This window comes from Akebia trifoliata, chromosome 12 (genome assembly GCF_017979445.1).
Source record: "Akebia trifoliata isolate Shusen 1 chromosome 12, ASM1797944v1, whole genome shotgun sequence".
Taxonomy (NCBI): domain Eukaryota; kingdom Viridiplantae; phylum Streptophyta; class Magnoliopsida; order Ranunculales; family Lardizabalaceae; genus Akebia; species Akebia trifoliata.
In genome coordinates this window covers 2336486-2352816 of record NC_141386.1, presented here as the reverse complement: position 1 = coordinate 2352816, position 16331 = coordinate 2336486, and the positions used below count along the sequence as shown (strand labels likewise).

Here is a 16331-nt window from a genome sequence, read left to right as displayed (position 1 = left end):
TGATACCAAGTTAAATTAGTTGTGTTGGATGTTTGAAATTGTTCTGCTCTTGGTTTGGCACATTCCAAAGCAACTTTAAGGTCGTGGATTCAAGTCCAGTTTACCCATCAAAATATATACATACATATATTGTTCTGCTCTTACACAGATTTCAAATTCATGCATAGTTTATGAAACTTAAATCTTAGCCACCTTCTTCCACATGTAGGCAGATTAATTCACTTAATTTTGCTATTTGCTTAAAGAGGTATTCTTATTTCATTAAAGTATATATTTTTTAGATTATCAAAGCATCAAATGTAGTTTAGTGTAATCTGTATTGTTAAAAGAGTGTTATGAACCTTGATCCGTATTTCAGAAACTTTCTTTAGACACTATTGGATGGTAAGAGGTTGGGAGTTCATGAATGTGGTTTCATATTTTCAAGATAAAGGATAAGTGGGTGTATTGGTTAGGCTCAGGCTCATATATGACTCCTAAAGAGAAAGTTCATAATACATTGACTCTTATTCTTTTCTTAAGTTTATATTAATCTGTTCCTTTTATAATTTAGATAACAACAAAGTTATTTATAGAAAGAGGAACACTATAGAAAAGGATAGGCGGCTAACTCTGAGGAAAAAACACGTTCTCTCTTTGCGAGGTTCGAAAGTGAAGAACGTATAGCATTCTTTGGGCACATAGGATCAAATGTAAAACAGTGCTTTCTTGGCAGAGTTTTAGGCGCATCATTAAACACTTCCGGTGTCATTACAAGGAAGCCGAGTTGAGATTTTTTAAACTTTACTTGTAGCTGGTGTTACATGTTTGTATAGATAACCATTATAGATTTCAAACTTGGTTGGTTAGTCTGAGTTATAATACAATAACTCTGTATTGAAGCAAATAAACCAAGTTCCATGATTAGAATTTAGATTTCTTGGTTGATTTATTACCAATTTGAATACACATTTTGTTTGAGTTTATTTATTGTGTTCCCTTGTGGGCTGACTTTTCATAAATTAGTTCAATCACAACTCTTAACAGATTTCTCATTTTCTGCTTTTTGGAGAGTACAAGCTTATGGGACTGGTGAGCCATATTGGTAAATCTGCCCAATGTGAACAATATTTGGCTCATGTGTATAAAGACGGGAGATGGGTGATTTTCGATGATGAAAAGGTCAGGATCTCCACAAATCCCCCCAAGGACATGGGCTACTTATATATATCTTCGAGATATACATTGGTTAAAAAAGTGCAGTAGGTGATTGCAGTTGGTCCTTTGTAGAATGGCTGTCTGTATCCATTGCTCATCCTCATTGTTGCGCTTCCTTAATAAATGAAAGTCTTTCTTGATGGTAACGGTTGATATATTGGATATTTGTGATTGAAGTTTGAGAATTACCTTGGAGGCCTTTAGTTAAAGAAGAAACTGAAGTGTACTATGGATGCTGTTTGTTGCTGTGTACATGATGAGGACTTTGAAGAGTATGTAAATCCCAACAGTTTTGTTTACAGAAACAGGTAAATTGGCTTTTACCTTACGATGCAGATCCAAGATGTTTCCTTTTTCCACGGGAAGGACTTGTCTCAAGACGTGAGAAGGGCTCAAGCTAGTCACATGAAGAATTTGAACCACTTCGAAGAGGTGACATTGATGTGCCTCTAGAATCTAACTGCAGTACCCACATGGAATGGGTCTGATGGAATAGTATCGAAAGAACCCCCTTCGGAGTCCTCAGTGAAGCACTCCTCAACAAAAGTGGCAAGTGGAGTTGGGTATCTTTACTTATACCAGAAGATGATGATGTCTGTCCCACATGCCTCAAAGGTATGATTTATGGAATTTGTTTTTGTTTGCGTCCATTTATGTTCTATATCTATGTGGGATCAGACATGAGTTCTGCACCCTATTTGGCGATGAAGATACCATTTCATTCAGTTTCTCATAAAATCTGGGGTGATACTGCTGGAATGGGTTTTGCATCGTATCTTTTACACTTATGTCTGAGAGTACTTTAGTTTCTCAAAGTCCAAACTGCAAATAACATTAATTCCTTATATTTTTTATACTCTACAAAACCCCAAAATTATGACCGGATGTTCTCACCATTTCCACCTTGGTTGTATATATGAGTGGATGGAGAGAAGTGAAATATGTCCAGTCTGTGTTAAGGTAACTTCTTACTCGTCGGTTTTGCATAATGATCCTTTAAGAATTGCATTTTCATAGTAGTGCTAAGTGTTAGGTCTGAAGTTCAAACTATTTGGCATGCCAATTCTCCAACTTGGCCAAGTTCTATTGGGTTTTTAAGCATACCTTTATGAACCATTAAGGTGCAAGTCAAGTGCGTAAAGGCTAACTTAGTACAAGTCAAATTATGTTAACTTGATTCAAATCGAGTATGGTGATTTAAAGGATCAAAACTTAGCGATGACTTCGCTGAGGTGTATGGCATTGGTTCGAAGCCTTGACCAAATAGGAACTATAGTAGAACAGTTGGTATGATTAATTGGACTGAACCTTAATTCTTGCGTGCTTCAAAAAATGCCCAGAAATCTAAGAGACATGTATTCCTGCAGAGTAGTTGTGCTGCGCATGTACAGGTAAAGTGATAGTTGACAAAGATAAGAAGTTTTTCTCACAGCCAATCTCAGGAAATAGGAATCCTAGGTTTGGTGTATATTTTGATTAATTATTTTTACAAAGTAAATAGTTTATATGAGAATAGGATTAAATGTGTATAAAATTGGATGGCAGCTTTTATTTATTTATGATATCACATTCAATGAGTGTATTATATCTTCCAAAATAAAAGGGCTGCTTATGTATTAAGCCATTTAGAACTCAAACTTGAGATAAATATGAGTTTAGGTATGAAAGATTCACTATTAAAAGGGGGAGGAAATATTTTTTTTCATACAGAGTAATACACTTTGAAATGATTAAATGGGGTTGGATTCTGTTTATCCTTTTTCTTTTTGTCAATGATTCCAAATCCGCTAGGTTCTCACTCAATCCCCTCTTCCACAAATAGATCCGAGCAGAAATGTTTCACTTACATAAGTTTCCATATTTTTTTTTTTTTTTTGGGGAAGATACAAGGATAAGAAAAAAACAATGAGTTGTCGATTGTAAAACTGGGTGTCTCCTTTATCATGTAGAAAATATGGTAATCATCGTCAAAGCCTTATCCCAAAGATCTGTGGTTTAGCTAAATGAATCCTATGCCTCCATGAACTTTCATTTTCATCATGAGTGAAGAGATCCAAGGGTAGACAAAGAGAAAAATCTCAATGGCACATTCTGATTGAAATATTTATTTATGTTTTCTGATTGAACTTTATTATGTCCTTAATATCATTCTTTATTCTGAAGTTGTTCTCATTTGGTTGGTTTTTCAAGTTGATGGTATTCGATGAAACAACTTGATCTTAGAGGTTAAACTCTTCTCCATTGTAGCTGAAAGATTTACTATTTAGGTGTAAATCTTATGATTCATATATCAATCATATTGTGAATAGGATCTTCTAGTTCATAGTTCTATTGTACAACTAAGCACCACAAAGTTTGTGAGGCAACATATTATTAATCAGGTTGGATTTCACTTGTCGTTTGATGTTTCATAAATACCTTACCTTTGTAAGGACTTTGAAAGTCATGGTTTAACTATTCTATTGTAATCAGCTCAAGTCTCACTTAGAGACTTATGAGGGATATGTTCCTATGGGTTATGGTGACCATTTGAAGAAGATGTCCAAGTATTTTTATACTCATTTATCTTCTTCTTTTTTCCTTTTATCATTTTAATCTCTAATGGTTTTGGCCAATATCATGTTATGTTTTATCTTACCTTAAATGTGAATGAAAACAGGGTGGGTGAATGGGGCGACCATGTCACACTACAAGCTACTGCAGATTCGGTATGAAGTAGCAATTACCTTGTCCTTTTATTCATGAAATTTGAGTAGTTTTTTAGTTTCTTGAGGTTTTGTTTCATATTTTAGTGTGATTTTGGTAATAATAGAGATTTTTAACATGCAAGCTAATTTTATGGTGGAAAACATCTGTCATTGAATGGTCTTGTTAGTAACAAGCAATTCCATTGCTAACCAATGGTGAAGTACTTGGAAATGAAAGCCCTAGTGGCAGTGGATCTTCAAATGAAGGAAAAATGCGGTTTGTTTGTAGTATTATGCGACATTTTGTAATTTTGATGGTAAAGTACTTGACAATTTTGTAAATTATCATTAATTGTAATTTCTTTTGTGTATAAATGAATGTGATAGAGAATCTCAATGTTCTCTATTTGTGTCTATTTTGACTGCGGGTAATAGGTGTGTAGTAAAAAAAAAAAAAATTTTTTTTTAAAAAAAAAAATTTAGATATTGGTTTTTGACCACTTTAGATATCGGTTTGTACCGACGTCGAAAGTTTAAGACTTAGTACATCAGTCTTATAGACATCGGATTTTAAATCGATGTCTAAGGTGGTAGTTTTTTGGTTAGTGTTTTAAGATTTGGAACGGTTTTAAGTCATTCCAAATTCTGAGTTCTGGAACGGTTTTTAGCAGTTCCAAATCCTGAAATTTAGAATGGCTTCCGACAGTTTAAACTCATTAATGACGCCTCGATTAAAGACGGGCTTTAAACTGTTCCAAATTGCCATATTTATTGTAGTGGAAGGAAATATAATGGGTGAATGGAGCAAGATATTGTAGCAGGTATGTAGTTTACACAATGAAATTGAATAATTTTAGATGATAACTTGTTTCTTCTTTTTTTTTTTTTCAAACATGATCATACTTCATAGAGAATTATATATGTATTAGTAAGGCATGCATATACACCGTGAGAAGGGGTTAGAGATTCCTATGGCCAAATAGTGAAATGTGTCTCCATTGAAGCTTTTCTTTCTCAAATAGGAAAATAATTGACATGTATCTTACAATGTATATTTAGTTCTTTTTGGTATGTAGTATTGAATGTTTGGGGAATAAACACACCCCTTTAATGGATCCTAGATTGATTTGTTAATTGGCTACCTATTTTTCACGATTTCAGTACTTAATTGAAATCATAATAGAAAGTTGCCTATTTAAATTTACTCCTTTTATTTGGAATTTTCATATTCTAAAGCATTTTCTAACTTCTTGTTGTCGCCATTGCACTTGTTTTCTTAACTGTTTATGAGTACATACGAATCGTAATTTTTTTTATTTTTTTTGTATTGTAATTTTATTACTGGTGGTTTCTAAAGCGCCACTAATTCATGATTTACCAACGATTTTCAGAAATGTCGTTAATATTATGTATTACCAGCGGTTCATAAAGCGCCTCTAATTCATGATTTACCGGTGATTTACAAGAAATGCCGTTAATACTATATATTACCGGCAGTTTCTTAAGCGCCTCTAATACATTATTTAACAGCAGTTACAAAAAATTGCCGTTAATATAATACATTACTGGTAGTTTTTAAAGCGCCTCTAATACATAATTTCAGTGGCGGTTCCTAAGAAGCGATGTTTATATTATGTATTGCCGGTTGTTCATAACCGCCAGTGATAGAGAAAATACACATGTATAAAGAGTTGTATCGGTATTTTATAACCGCCGGTAATTGGTTATAAAACTGTTGGAAAAATTATATTATTGCTGGCAGTTCTATAGCTGCCATTGATATATAATACCGACGCTCCCTTAGCATATGGTGGCGATTTAGAAACGCCGGTGAAGACCGTTTATTTTGTAGTGAGAGGTCTTAGGTAATTTAAAACAAGACTTTTTTGCTTATTCTTTCAAGTCTTATTTTCTAAAAATCATCACCCCAAGTTTGTAACTCATGGTTCTTTTTACCCCCTTTTATCACACAATCATTAGTGTTGCTTTAATTTTTTTAACACATTGATTTAGTATAAGATTTTTATATATTTTGGGGACTTAATGCATGGTATAAACTAGGTTTTGGGACTAATTACTATGTCGAAGAGTTTTGCACTTTATATTTCATCATAACCATGTATTTGACAATGGTAATCTGAATACTAACTAATTCATGGTGTAAAATCTAAACCCATTAGACATTTTCTACATATTTTTTGAAATGGTAATCTAGTTACAAACCGATTCATTTTAATGGTTAGGCATTATTTAAATCAGCAGTTACATTTCATTTTGTGTTGTTTTGAGCAATATAAAAGAACCATTGATAGGGTTGAAGGAAAGAGAAAGGGAATGGGTTTGCCAAGAGGTTGAAAATGATAGGTTGACTAGAAAGTGTTGGACATTTATTAGGGGGGTGAGGATGGTCTTTCACCCTTCGTTGAAAACTTTCCGAGGTGTAAGGAGCACATACACAAGTGATAAAAGGCAATTCAAATCTGTTTTTTATTTTTAACCTACAAATGGTTTTGCAAGTTGCTATATACTTTTTCAAATGTTTTTATTATATCATCTTTTATGTTTTTAGTAGTATCTTAGAGTTGTTTATCTTTTGATGGCAGACTCCTCAATTCCGATCTTCCTGTTTTTACATTTTGTAGATGGAATACTCCATACACACTATACCACCACAAAAGATGTTCAAAATGTTGAAGATATTTTGCCATTCCACTAAATGACAACACACTCAACTTGGTAATGGCTCTTACATTCATAGCTTTCCATTGAAATATTATAATAGAGATACTATTTGCAAAACAAGAAAGTCCTTTTCTTTAAAAACTATGGGTACATAGCCCAGGTTCCATTGAAATCTTCTTAGTTTGACTGAAATAAAGCTAATAAAGAGAAAAGAAACACCTATACCACTTTGGGTTGGAAATCAGCTTTTATTTCTTCATAATAGATATTAATGTATTGTAGGAGCTGGCAGATTTGCTAGAAGAGAATATTTCCTTGGTAGCTATGCAATCTGGTTATTAGGATGGAGATGAAACAACTACTACAAGGTTTTTTATTTTTTTTATTTTATAACATAATGAAGATTCAAGTAAAATGTCTTATTTTTTTAATTGTTTTTCTGATTGTTTGTTTACTCTCTAGAGGAACATAGTAAGATATTTTTTCAGAAGGAAATCCATGCTTTAAAAATGTACAAGGATTTCTAGATCTTAATTCATGTATATATGTTGATCTATGATGCATAATGTGGGTATTATCATGGTTGGTTTGCGATAGTTTATTACTATTAACACCTTTAAGGTTGTGGAATTATAAGGTCTTAGCATTTATTACTGTTTCTTATTTTTTCAATTATTAATAGTATTCAATATTTTTGTTAATCTCATAGATTATGTGCTTAGGTTTTATTGCTCCTCTATCTTACCCTCTCTTTCAGCAACTTTCTCATTCTCTCTCACACTTCTCTCTCACCCTATGTGAATCTTTTTATTGATAATCAAACAAACTGGTGGTGAAATCCAATGACTAGAAACATCGACAGCATGCTTGATTCAAATGGCTCTAAAGTCATAAATGATATTCTTTTTTGAGTGTATCAGTCCAGAAAGCTGTAGTCCAAACACTTTTTTAGTTTGTGAGACAGGAAAGTGTGTTGTAAGGCATGTTGGGGATGCCTTTATAAACATTTAGATTAAGATGTCAATGTAATAGTTCTTTTTCCTATAGAATGAGATATAGCCGAAGTTGCAATTGCTTAGTTCCTGTTCTTTTAAGTTTTAGGAGCCAATTTTTTTTTTTAAGTCAAAAAAGTCAGATAAATGATGTTCGTTTAGGTTTTTTTGACTCCCGTAGATTTCAGTTGAAGCTTAAAAGTAGTTCCTAAAAAAAATCGTCCAAGAGGGACTTCTTCAAATGGTTTTTACAGGAAGCCAAAAACATAAAATGGTTCAAATGAGTTATCAAAATACCCTTCATCTTTAATCAAATTTAACCTTTAAAAATGAAATGAGATTATTAAAATACCATTCATCTTCCAAAATATCCTTTATTTTTACCAAAATAACTTTCATTTTTAATCAAACTTAATCTTAAAAAATAAAAGGGAATTATCAAAATACCCTTCATCTATATCAAAACACCCTTCATTTTTAATCAAATTTCTAATCAAACTTAACCTTAAAAAATAAAAGAGAATTACCAAAATACCCTTCATCTTTAGTCAAATTTTCAACTAAACTTAACCTTAAAAAACAAAAGGGAATTATCAAAATACCCTTCATCTTTATCAAAATACCCTTTTATCTTCCAAAATACCCTTTATCTTTAATCAAATTTCAACCAAATTTAATCTTAAAAAATAAAAGGAATTATCAAAACACCCTTCATCTTTATCAAAATACCCTTCATATTTAATCAAAATTTCAAATCAAATTTAACCTTAAAAAACAAAATGGAATTATCAAAATACCCTTCATCTTCCAAAATACACCTCATCTTTACCAACATACCCTTCATCTTTAATCAAATTTCGAACCAAATTTAACCTTAAAAAACAAAAGGGAATTAATAAAATACCCTTCATCTTCCAAAATACCCTTCATCTTGACCAACATACTCTTCATTTTTAATCAAATTTCCAATCAAACTTAACCTTAAAAAAACAAAAGAAAATTATCAAAATGCCCTTCATCTTTACTATTAAGATCAAAAGTAATTCATCATCACTACTTTATTACTAAAATACCCTTTATCTTTATGTGGATGTTAGATTATATATTATGCAGGTATTTTCTTTATTATATGTTTATTTTTAAGAGATGTTGCCAAAATTTCGACAGAATTATAAAATTATAAATTTATTTAAATTGAAAATAATTAGTTTTATAACTTTTTAATATAAATTTATTATATTATATATTTAGTGTAATTATATTTTTTAAGGTATTCTACTCATTTTTGGTGCATTATGGTTTCATTATTAACATTAAGGGTATTTTGATCATTTTACCATAATCTAACAATAAAAGACTGTCAAACGAACATTAATTTCTTTCTTATGTGTTTTTGTAACGAATAAACTTCTATTGGATGTTGTTTTTCAGGCTTTGAGCTTCTACTTCTTCTAGAAGCCAACTTATGGAGCTGGAGTTGGCTTCTGTAAAGAATAGACCCTTAGACACTCTAAACCATTCAACCAAAAGCCAAACTATGATGATAGAAAAAATAAATCTAGGTCAAGAATATTGGTTGTCATTGGGGCAGCAATTCTTCTTACATAACATTTCTTCTTTGAGTTGTAATGTTGATTTTCTTATGGGTTGTTCAAAATATCAAATTTTTGGTATAAATTTATAGATATCTGAATGAGTCTTAAATAATCGTAACATAGACTGTATTGTTATAAAACATTCATTCTCTTTCTTATTATTAGACTACTACAAGAAAGGGTTAAGTTGATTTTTTATATTAAAAACTTGGGCAAGAATTTGGATTTAGTGATGCACTTAATGATCAGGTAGGAATTCAGTTTCAGATACTACAATTAATGTTGCTACCTTCCTCAATTAGACCACATTATTTCAAATGGGGTATCTTTTCCTCTCATTCTTTGCTAATTTTTTAATGTCGGTGTGTTGGAGGCATCTCAAGATGTAATTTCTTTGTCAGGGTTATGAATCATTGATTTCATCAATGGATGACACATTGTCGAACCTAGGGGTGCAACTTAATTTGGTTCAAACCGAGAACCAATCCAATCCGTGAATTTGGATTGGGTTGGTTCGATTTTAACTAAATACGATTCGATTTCGAGTTAAAGAAAATAAGAACCGATGAGTTCGGTTCGGTTTTCGGTTCAGGGATGGTAAATAACCGAACCAAATCGAAAACTGATATTATATATAAAAACAAAATGCAATTTTTTTTACAATACAAACCCTCTTCGTCTCTCTCGTCCCTCTCTTTGTCTCTCGTGTCTACGACTGCGGCTGCAACTGCAACATGCGCTGCCACTGACTACCACCGGCTGCAACCATCTCTCTCTCTCTCTTGTTGTCTTTGCGATTGCGACGGTGTGACCTGCGGCTTTTACCAGCACATCTCCCTCTCTCTCTCTCTCTCTCTGTCTCGCTGCGGCTGCGACCTGCGATTTGCAACCTGCGGCCAGCGATATACGACCTGCGACAGGTTTGAGTTTGGTTTTTATTATTATTATTATTTTTTATTCGTTCTTTAATTGTGCTGATCTTTAGTGATAATAGGGTTTGAATCGAAGAATTGGGGATCAATTTCGTGTAGAATTCGAATGATCTCTCTCTCTCTTGACAACCCATCGAACCGAACCAAACCAAATTAAGGTCGGTTTGGGTTGGTTCGGTTTTAGACCAAGTCAGTTCGATTCTAGTTCTCATATGATAGAACCGATCTTCGTCGATTCGGTTCTGATTTTGCTCTAAACCAAACCAAGTTTTACCCCTAGTCGAACCACATGAATCTTGCCGTCCTCTGTATGTGTGACTTCACTACCCTTGTGATTTTATTGCAGGTCAAGACATCAGAAAAGAATTATATGGAAGAAACTAAAGTGTGTTTTCTTAGCTTCTCAATATGTACATTACTTGATTAAATTTTGATTCAAATTCTTGATTCGAGATTCAAACTTAATCTATAAACTATTGAGCAAGATCTCATTTTAATCACATTCATATATTTAAAGATATTACAAAAGTTCACCCCTTGATTTAAACTTGACTCTTCGCCAGATCTGAATTTGACCACAAACTTCATTTTAATGGTTTTGCAGAATTTTGGGTAATGGGATTGGTGTTAGCTTAAAATATGAACTCATTAGATCTTTTTTCTTTTCTATTTTGGTTTGTTCTTGATTGTTGTTGCCATCAATCTTTCAAAATAATAGTTGAAAGTGCATCATGCAAATGTAAGTGAGAAGTGTTGAGGCATTCAAAATATTGGGGGGTGTGAGAATGTTAAGTATTAAAACCGATTGAGTTGCTTACATTACAAGAGTAAGGGATGAATTAAGGGGCATATTTCTTGATAATTTTACTTTTAATTGGAAAATATTGTCACTTATTTGTGCTTTCTCGCCAGCCTTGTTTGAAGGTTTCTTTTGACATTGTATACTTGTACTTCTTGCTTGTAGACTTGTACTTCTTGCTTCTTTATCCTCATAACCGAACAACAAAGTATAATGATTTGCTCCCAAAATTGAATGTTGTAGAAAAATTGTTGCGAGAAATAATGATAATTTTAGTAACTTAGAGAGAGTTTATGTGGTTCGGCAAATTTTGCCTACATTCATGGACAATGATAAGATTTTTGTCACTATTTTCCACAAAAAAAATATACTGCAATCCCTAATACAAGATTTCAAAGCTGCCCATAGGGAAAAATTTATGAAAATATTGGGAGAAATAACAAGCTAAATCTGTTGAATATCTATTAATTGATTTATAGTCTATTACCACTAATAAAAACAAGACACAAACATAACAAATCAAATCACGCAAGATTTCTCAAATTAATAATACGAAATATATATCAAATATCATGGATAAGTCTTGAACACAATAGCCATGAAACTCGCAACAACAACTGCAACTTCTTTAGAAACATCTTGGATAAAATTCAGAACCTTTTAGTTGGTTCTTTATCCTGGACAAAACAAATATTTTGTATGAATGTTAGTAACATATTATAAAACTATACAAAAACATTTTAAAGGTTTAAACTACTAAAATCATATAGTATTTTGACTAAAAACACATCAACAATAAGTAGAAAAACAACAAAGAAATGTGCTAATCAATCCATTTATGCATTTTCTTGGATTTTCAAGTGGCATCCATTCTTTTACACACTTCATCAAACACATTTGATGCCTATTAAATCAACACAGATTAAAGTAAAAAACTTATCCATAAAACCTTCTTTGTTGGAAATTACCCATAGATTCAAGTAAGGAATTACTTGAATTTCTAGTGATTGGAAATAAAAAAATTGTACAAAAAAATCTTTTTAGCTCTAGGTAACTCTAATCCCCAAATCACAATAGTACAACACACACATGGAGAGAGAGAGAGAGAATGTTTCTGAAACCTACCATGGTCTGAGAAGCCACTCCCCCTTGATAATGAAGAAGGTGGGGTGCTCCAACTTTTTTTGGAGTTACTTCTCACATCCCATAATGCTTATTAAAGATTTTAAATTGGTGTGGCAATTGTAAATCCTTTTTTTCCCTAATAAAACTTGAAATATTTATTTTCTTGAGAAAGATGAAGTGAAAAACAAATAAATTCCATATATTTATGTACGTGTTGTATTGGGAATCTAGCTATTTGAGAATACTATTCTCCCATCATCTGAACAGTTGGCATGTGATATGATGTGACTATTAAAACCTACCGTTTAATGGTCTATCAATGGATAGTCAATTATCCAAATTTATATTCAAATAATCAAATATTATTCGAAGTTTTTGGATATGGATTCGAATTTGGATATTGAAATATCCTCTCTCCTCAATAACATTCAATTCAAACCCAAATAGATATGATAGTTATTATATAATATAATATACTTATATTCTTATATATATCAAATCCGAATCCAATAAGTATCTTATCAAATTTGAATATTAATTTAAAATAACTGTCCCATCATCTGAACCGTTGGCATGTGATATGATGTGATGATGAGAGCAAACCTCAAATCAATCAATTAGGAGTGGAGTGGTTTCTTTTTTTAATTTAAAATTCAAAATTCAAAAATGTAAAATCAATCTTAATTAAAAAGGATATTCTCTTCTGGAAAAACAAATAAATTCGAAATATTTGTGTGTTGTATTGGGAATCTATTTGTATTCTCCCATCATCTGAATCGTTGGCATGTGATTTGATGTGATGATGGGTGCCAATTAGGAGTGGAGTTGTTTCTTTTCTTAATTAAAAATTCAAAATTCAAATGTAAAATCTTACTTAATTAGAAACGAACTTTACATCTCTCAGATCTCGGTGGAATCATGATGCATGCGTGTCTCTAATATTAAAGTCCCTCACTCTCTTCCTAAGTCCATATGGTCGATGATGATGTTGGGGATGTGTGATATGATGCTCCAGTCCTCTCCTACCTCCTTTTCGCAACGTGTTCCCAAAACATAGCAGTAATGAATTTCCAAGTATTGAAGTGAGCTGAGCTGTTTCAGCTCCTCAGACATGCACATCAAGGAATCAGACCACCCGATTGACAACCTTTGGAGCGATGTAAGATGAGCCAAACCTTCAGGGAGTAACGAATGTGGTGATCCATAGATAGACAGAGACTTGAGATTGTTGTTGTTGTTGTTAACTTGGTTGGTGGGCAATGACCTTGAAAGAACACCTACATCCCCTTTTAATTCCAACTCTTCAAGGAGTGGAGGAAGGCATGGTGTCCAACTCAATTTTGGGCAATAACCAATTTTCAAATTCCTTAGTGAAGCAGGGAATATGTAGTGAGGCAGCTCCTTTAACTTGGGGCAGTTAAAAAGGTCTAATGTGTGGAGAAGTGGCATGATGAGTATATCTCTTCCTCCACTTCCAGCAGCATGTTCATCTTCTTCTTCCCTTGTCAACATCTTCCACTTTTCCCACCCATTCATAAACGACAAATGAAGTTTCTTCAACTGTGGGAATGGTACCACAACTCTTGATTCTCCACCACCATCATCATCAACATCCACATTAATTCCTAAAAACTCAAGACCTATACGTTTCACCGAATTCATTCCTATTATTTCCAGGCTTTCGAGGACTGGTAAATTTCCAAAAGCAGGTAAGTGCACACATTTCTTGCAATCAACTATTTCAAGAATAAAGAGTTTGGGCAACATTGAATCACCCATCCAATTAGGGAACTTAGAACCAAGGTAACCTTTTATTCACAATTCCTCCAAGTTTCGATGTGGTTGGAGGCCTTCCAGCAAACCCTCAATCCTCTCTATCTCGCTTTCTCCCACATTTTCCAAATCACAACCTTGAAGCTCAAATCTAGACCACGGAGATGTTGCTTCTTCTTCAATTGTGCTTCATTAGCCTCATTTACATCCGCCACTCTTTCCAACTCAAATATTTCTAAATTCCCTTGGAGGTGATTGAGATTTTTTAATTCTCCAATTTTGCATCCACCTCCCCTCGCATCGCCAACAATGAACTTAGACAATGTTCGAAGGGAGCTTAATCTACCAATTCCTTGAGGTAGGTAGCTTAGTTCATCAGTTCCTTCAATTTCAAGATGCCTCAGATTAATCATTTTCCCAATCCCTTGAGGTAGTTTACATAGCTTGTCACAATTATTGAGTTTCAATGTCTGCAAATTATACAATCTGCACATTGTTTCAGGCAATTCCTTCAATCTTGTCCAAGATAAATCAAAGTATCTAAGATGTATCAACTTCTCAACCTCATTTGGTAGTTCTTCTACAGGGTGATTGCGCATAGATAGTTCTCTTAAACATGTCAATTGACAAAACAAATTAGAAGGAGCTGGAACAGAGTGTGATACCCATGAATATTGTCCAGCGATGATTAGAGTGCGTAGATTCTTTGCCTTGTAAATGGAAGGAAGATGATGAAACTTAAATCTGTAAACCGTGTATCGTTTACATGGCGGATCTTCTTGCTATTGTTGTCTAATTCTGTGTTATTATCATCCATGATAAAGCATTCAGTCTTTGTCAGAAATTGGGCAAAATGATGAATAAGATCATGCATCTTGTAGTAAATTATATTTCCATCGCCATCTCGTTCCATGTTTTGGAAAAATGAGCGCATCAGTAGTTCATTGAAATATTCAGCACCCAGTACTTCCAATTCTGTACTTCTCGTGGAGTTAAGAAGACCTTGCGCCATCCACAACTTGATTAACTCATCCTTTGTTATCCTATGATCTTTTGGAAAGATAGCGCAATACATAAAGCAACGTTTCACATTTGAGGGCAATGCATTATAACTCAACAAGAGAACAGGCAAAACTTCTTTTTCAACATTTTGTAATTCCCATGCATCACTTTCCAAGACTTGTTCCCACTCTGATCTGGTCTTTTTGAAGAACATGAGACCTCCCAAAGCCTTGACGAAAAGAGGCACACCCTTGCACTTTTTTACCATGTCCACACCGATTTCTTTCACTTTCTCACACTCTTCTTTGCTCCATCCGTGAAAAGCAATACGTTCAAACAATTCCAAACATTCCTCCTTGGACAATTTATCCAGATCATGAATGTAGGTTGAACCCATCATTGATGCAACTCTTGTACTGCGTGTAGTAACGACAATTCTGCTCCCTTGTGCACCACCCTTGAGAGCAAGCTTCAACTGATCCCAGTCAGTGTGATTTTCGGTCCACACGTCATCCAGCACAAGTAGAAATCGTTTTCCCATGACAGATGTATATAAATTTTGAATCAAAGCTTCCCACTGAATGAAATTAGTGACGTCCTCACCAGCAACTTCAATGATCGATTGGGCAAGCCTTATAAATCAAAAGGATCAGATACACACACCCACATTCTCTTCTCAAAATGGTTTTTCACCTTATCATCATTGAAGACCATTTGAGCAAGAGTGGTCTTCCCAATTCCCCAGGTCCACATATAGAGATGACAACGGGGGAGAACATTAGGTGTTTCTTGTTGACTGCTCTCGCTCAACAATTTGCTTAGTATAATATCTTTGTCCTGGTCACGACTGCATACATTTAATACATCAATCATAGAGCTAGTCATTCGGAATGTTGGTGGTTCCTCAGCAGTAGTAGTCCTCATCCCACTATCAATAAACTGGAATTGGTCCTTGTCTTTTGCAATTACATCTAGTCTGCCCTTTATTTCTTTTATCTTATGGCCGATGCCACGACGTAAAGAAACTTGACTGAAGCAATTCCAATTGCAATTGCAAAAGACAGAGAAACAAATAGGAGCATACCTTCTCTAATATGCCAACTCCCTCCATTTCCGATCTGAGAATTTCGGTGCTCCATTCGTCCAACACATCTTCCATGTCGTAGAGCACGTCTTTTAGTTTTTCTAACCAAAGCTTCACCGTTTTCTCTTTTACTTGTTTCTCCTCTGCATCTATGAGTACGGCTTGAATAGATTCGAGTGTAAAAGTAAGCTTTTCAACTTCTTGAGGGGTACCCAACACCAGTCTCACCTCTTTCTCCGCCTCTTTAAAGATGATGGATCCCAATTGCTTCGCAACGGAACGAGAGCATGCTCCATACTTGGAAATGAGAAACAAGATTGAGGCAAATTGATGAAAATGAAGCAAGCAATGAGGATGAAGCATGAAAGCCACACCACATTAGGAATGATAAGATTAGAATCTTTTATTGGTTTGGTAGGAGACTAAACCAACGATTCCACTGTCTTGTGCAGTGCTAGGCCGG

The 16331-nt window shown here is 33.8% G+C and overlaps 3 protein-coding genes, 2 long non-coding RNA genes and 1 pseudogene across 17 annotated transcripts in view; 4 read left to right on the top strand and 2 right to left on the bottom strand.

Moving 5' to 3' along the window:
- Positions 1–4300, top strand: part of LOC147388574 (S-formylglutathione hydrolase-like) — a 30241-nt gene extending 25941 nt beyond the window's left edge. For 12 of the 13 annotated variants that reach the window (XM_086419556.1, XM_086419567.1, XM_086419566.1 and 9 more), the window contains one exon: positions 1027–4300. The gene's annotated coding sequence lies outside the window, so the exon portion shown is untranslated. The remainder of the gene's footprint in view (positions 1–1026) is intronic. The other variant, XM_086419554.1, reaches the window with a different exon arrangement.
- The window catches only part of LOC147388573 (uncharacterized), a 63500-nt gene extending 56534 nt beyond the window's left edge, over positions 1–6966 (top strand). The window contains exon 5 of the long non-coding RNA XR_015170419.1: positions 6849–6966. This is a non-coding gene — a long non-coding RNA (uncharacterized LOC147388573). The remainder of the gene's footprint in view (positions 1–6848) is intronic.
- Positions 1426–4300, top strand: LOC147388575 (E3 ubiquitin-protein ligase At3g02290-like; annotated as a pseudogene).
- Positions 6967–9693: 2727 nt separating the features above from the next.
- On the top strand, positions 9694–10585 carry LOC147388572 (uncharacterized). The gene is made up of 2 exons (XR_015171009.1): positions 9694–10073; positions 10432–10585. It is a non-coding gene; the product is annotated as an uncharacterized LOC147388572 (long non-coding RNA).
- Positions 10586–12960: 2375 nt separating this feature from the next.
- Positions 12961–13788, bottom strand: LOC147388571 (putative disease resistance protein RGA4). Its single transcript, XM_086418310.1, has one exon. The coding sequence runs from the start codon at positions 13786–13788 to the stop codon at positions 12961–12963; it is 828 nt and encodes a 275-aa protein (XP_086274436.1).
- Positions 13789–14470: 682 nt separating this feature from the next.
- Positions 14471–16231, bottom strand: LOC147388570 (putative disease resistance protein RGA3). Its single transcript, XM_086418304.1, has 3 exons — positions 15869–16231; positions 15478–15723; positions 14471–15361 (listed from the first exon to the last, which is right to left on the bottom strand). Exons 1-3 carry the CDS (start codon positions 16229–16231, stop codon positions 14471–14473), a joined length of 1500 nt encoding a protein of 499 aa, XP_086274430.1.
- Positions 16232–16331: the final 100 nt, after the last annotated feature.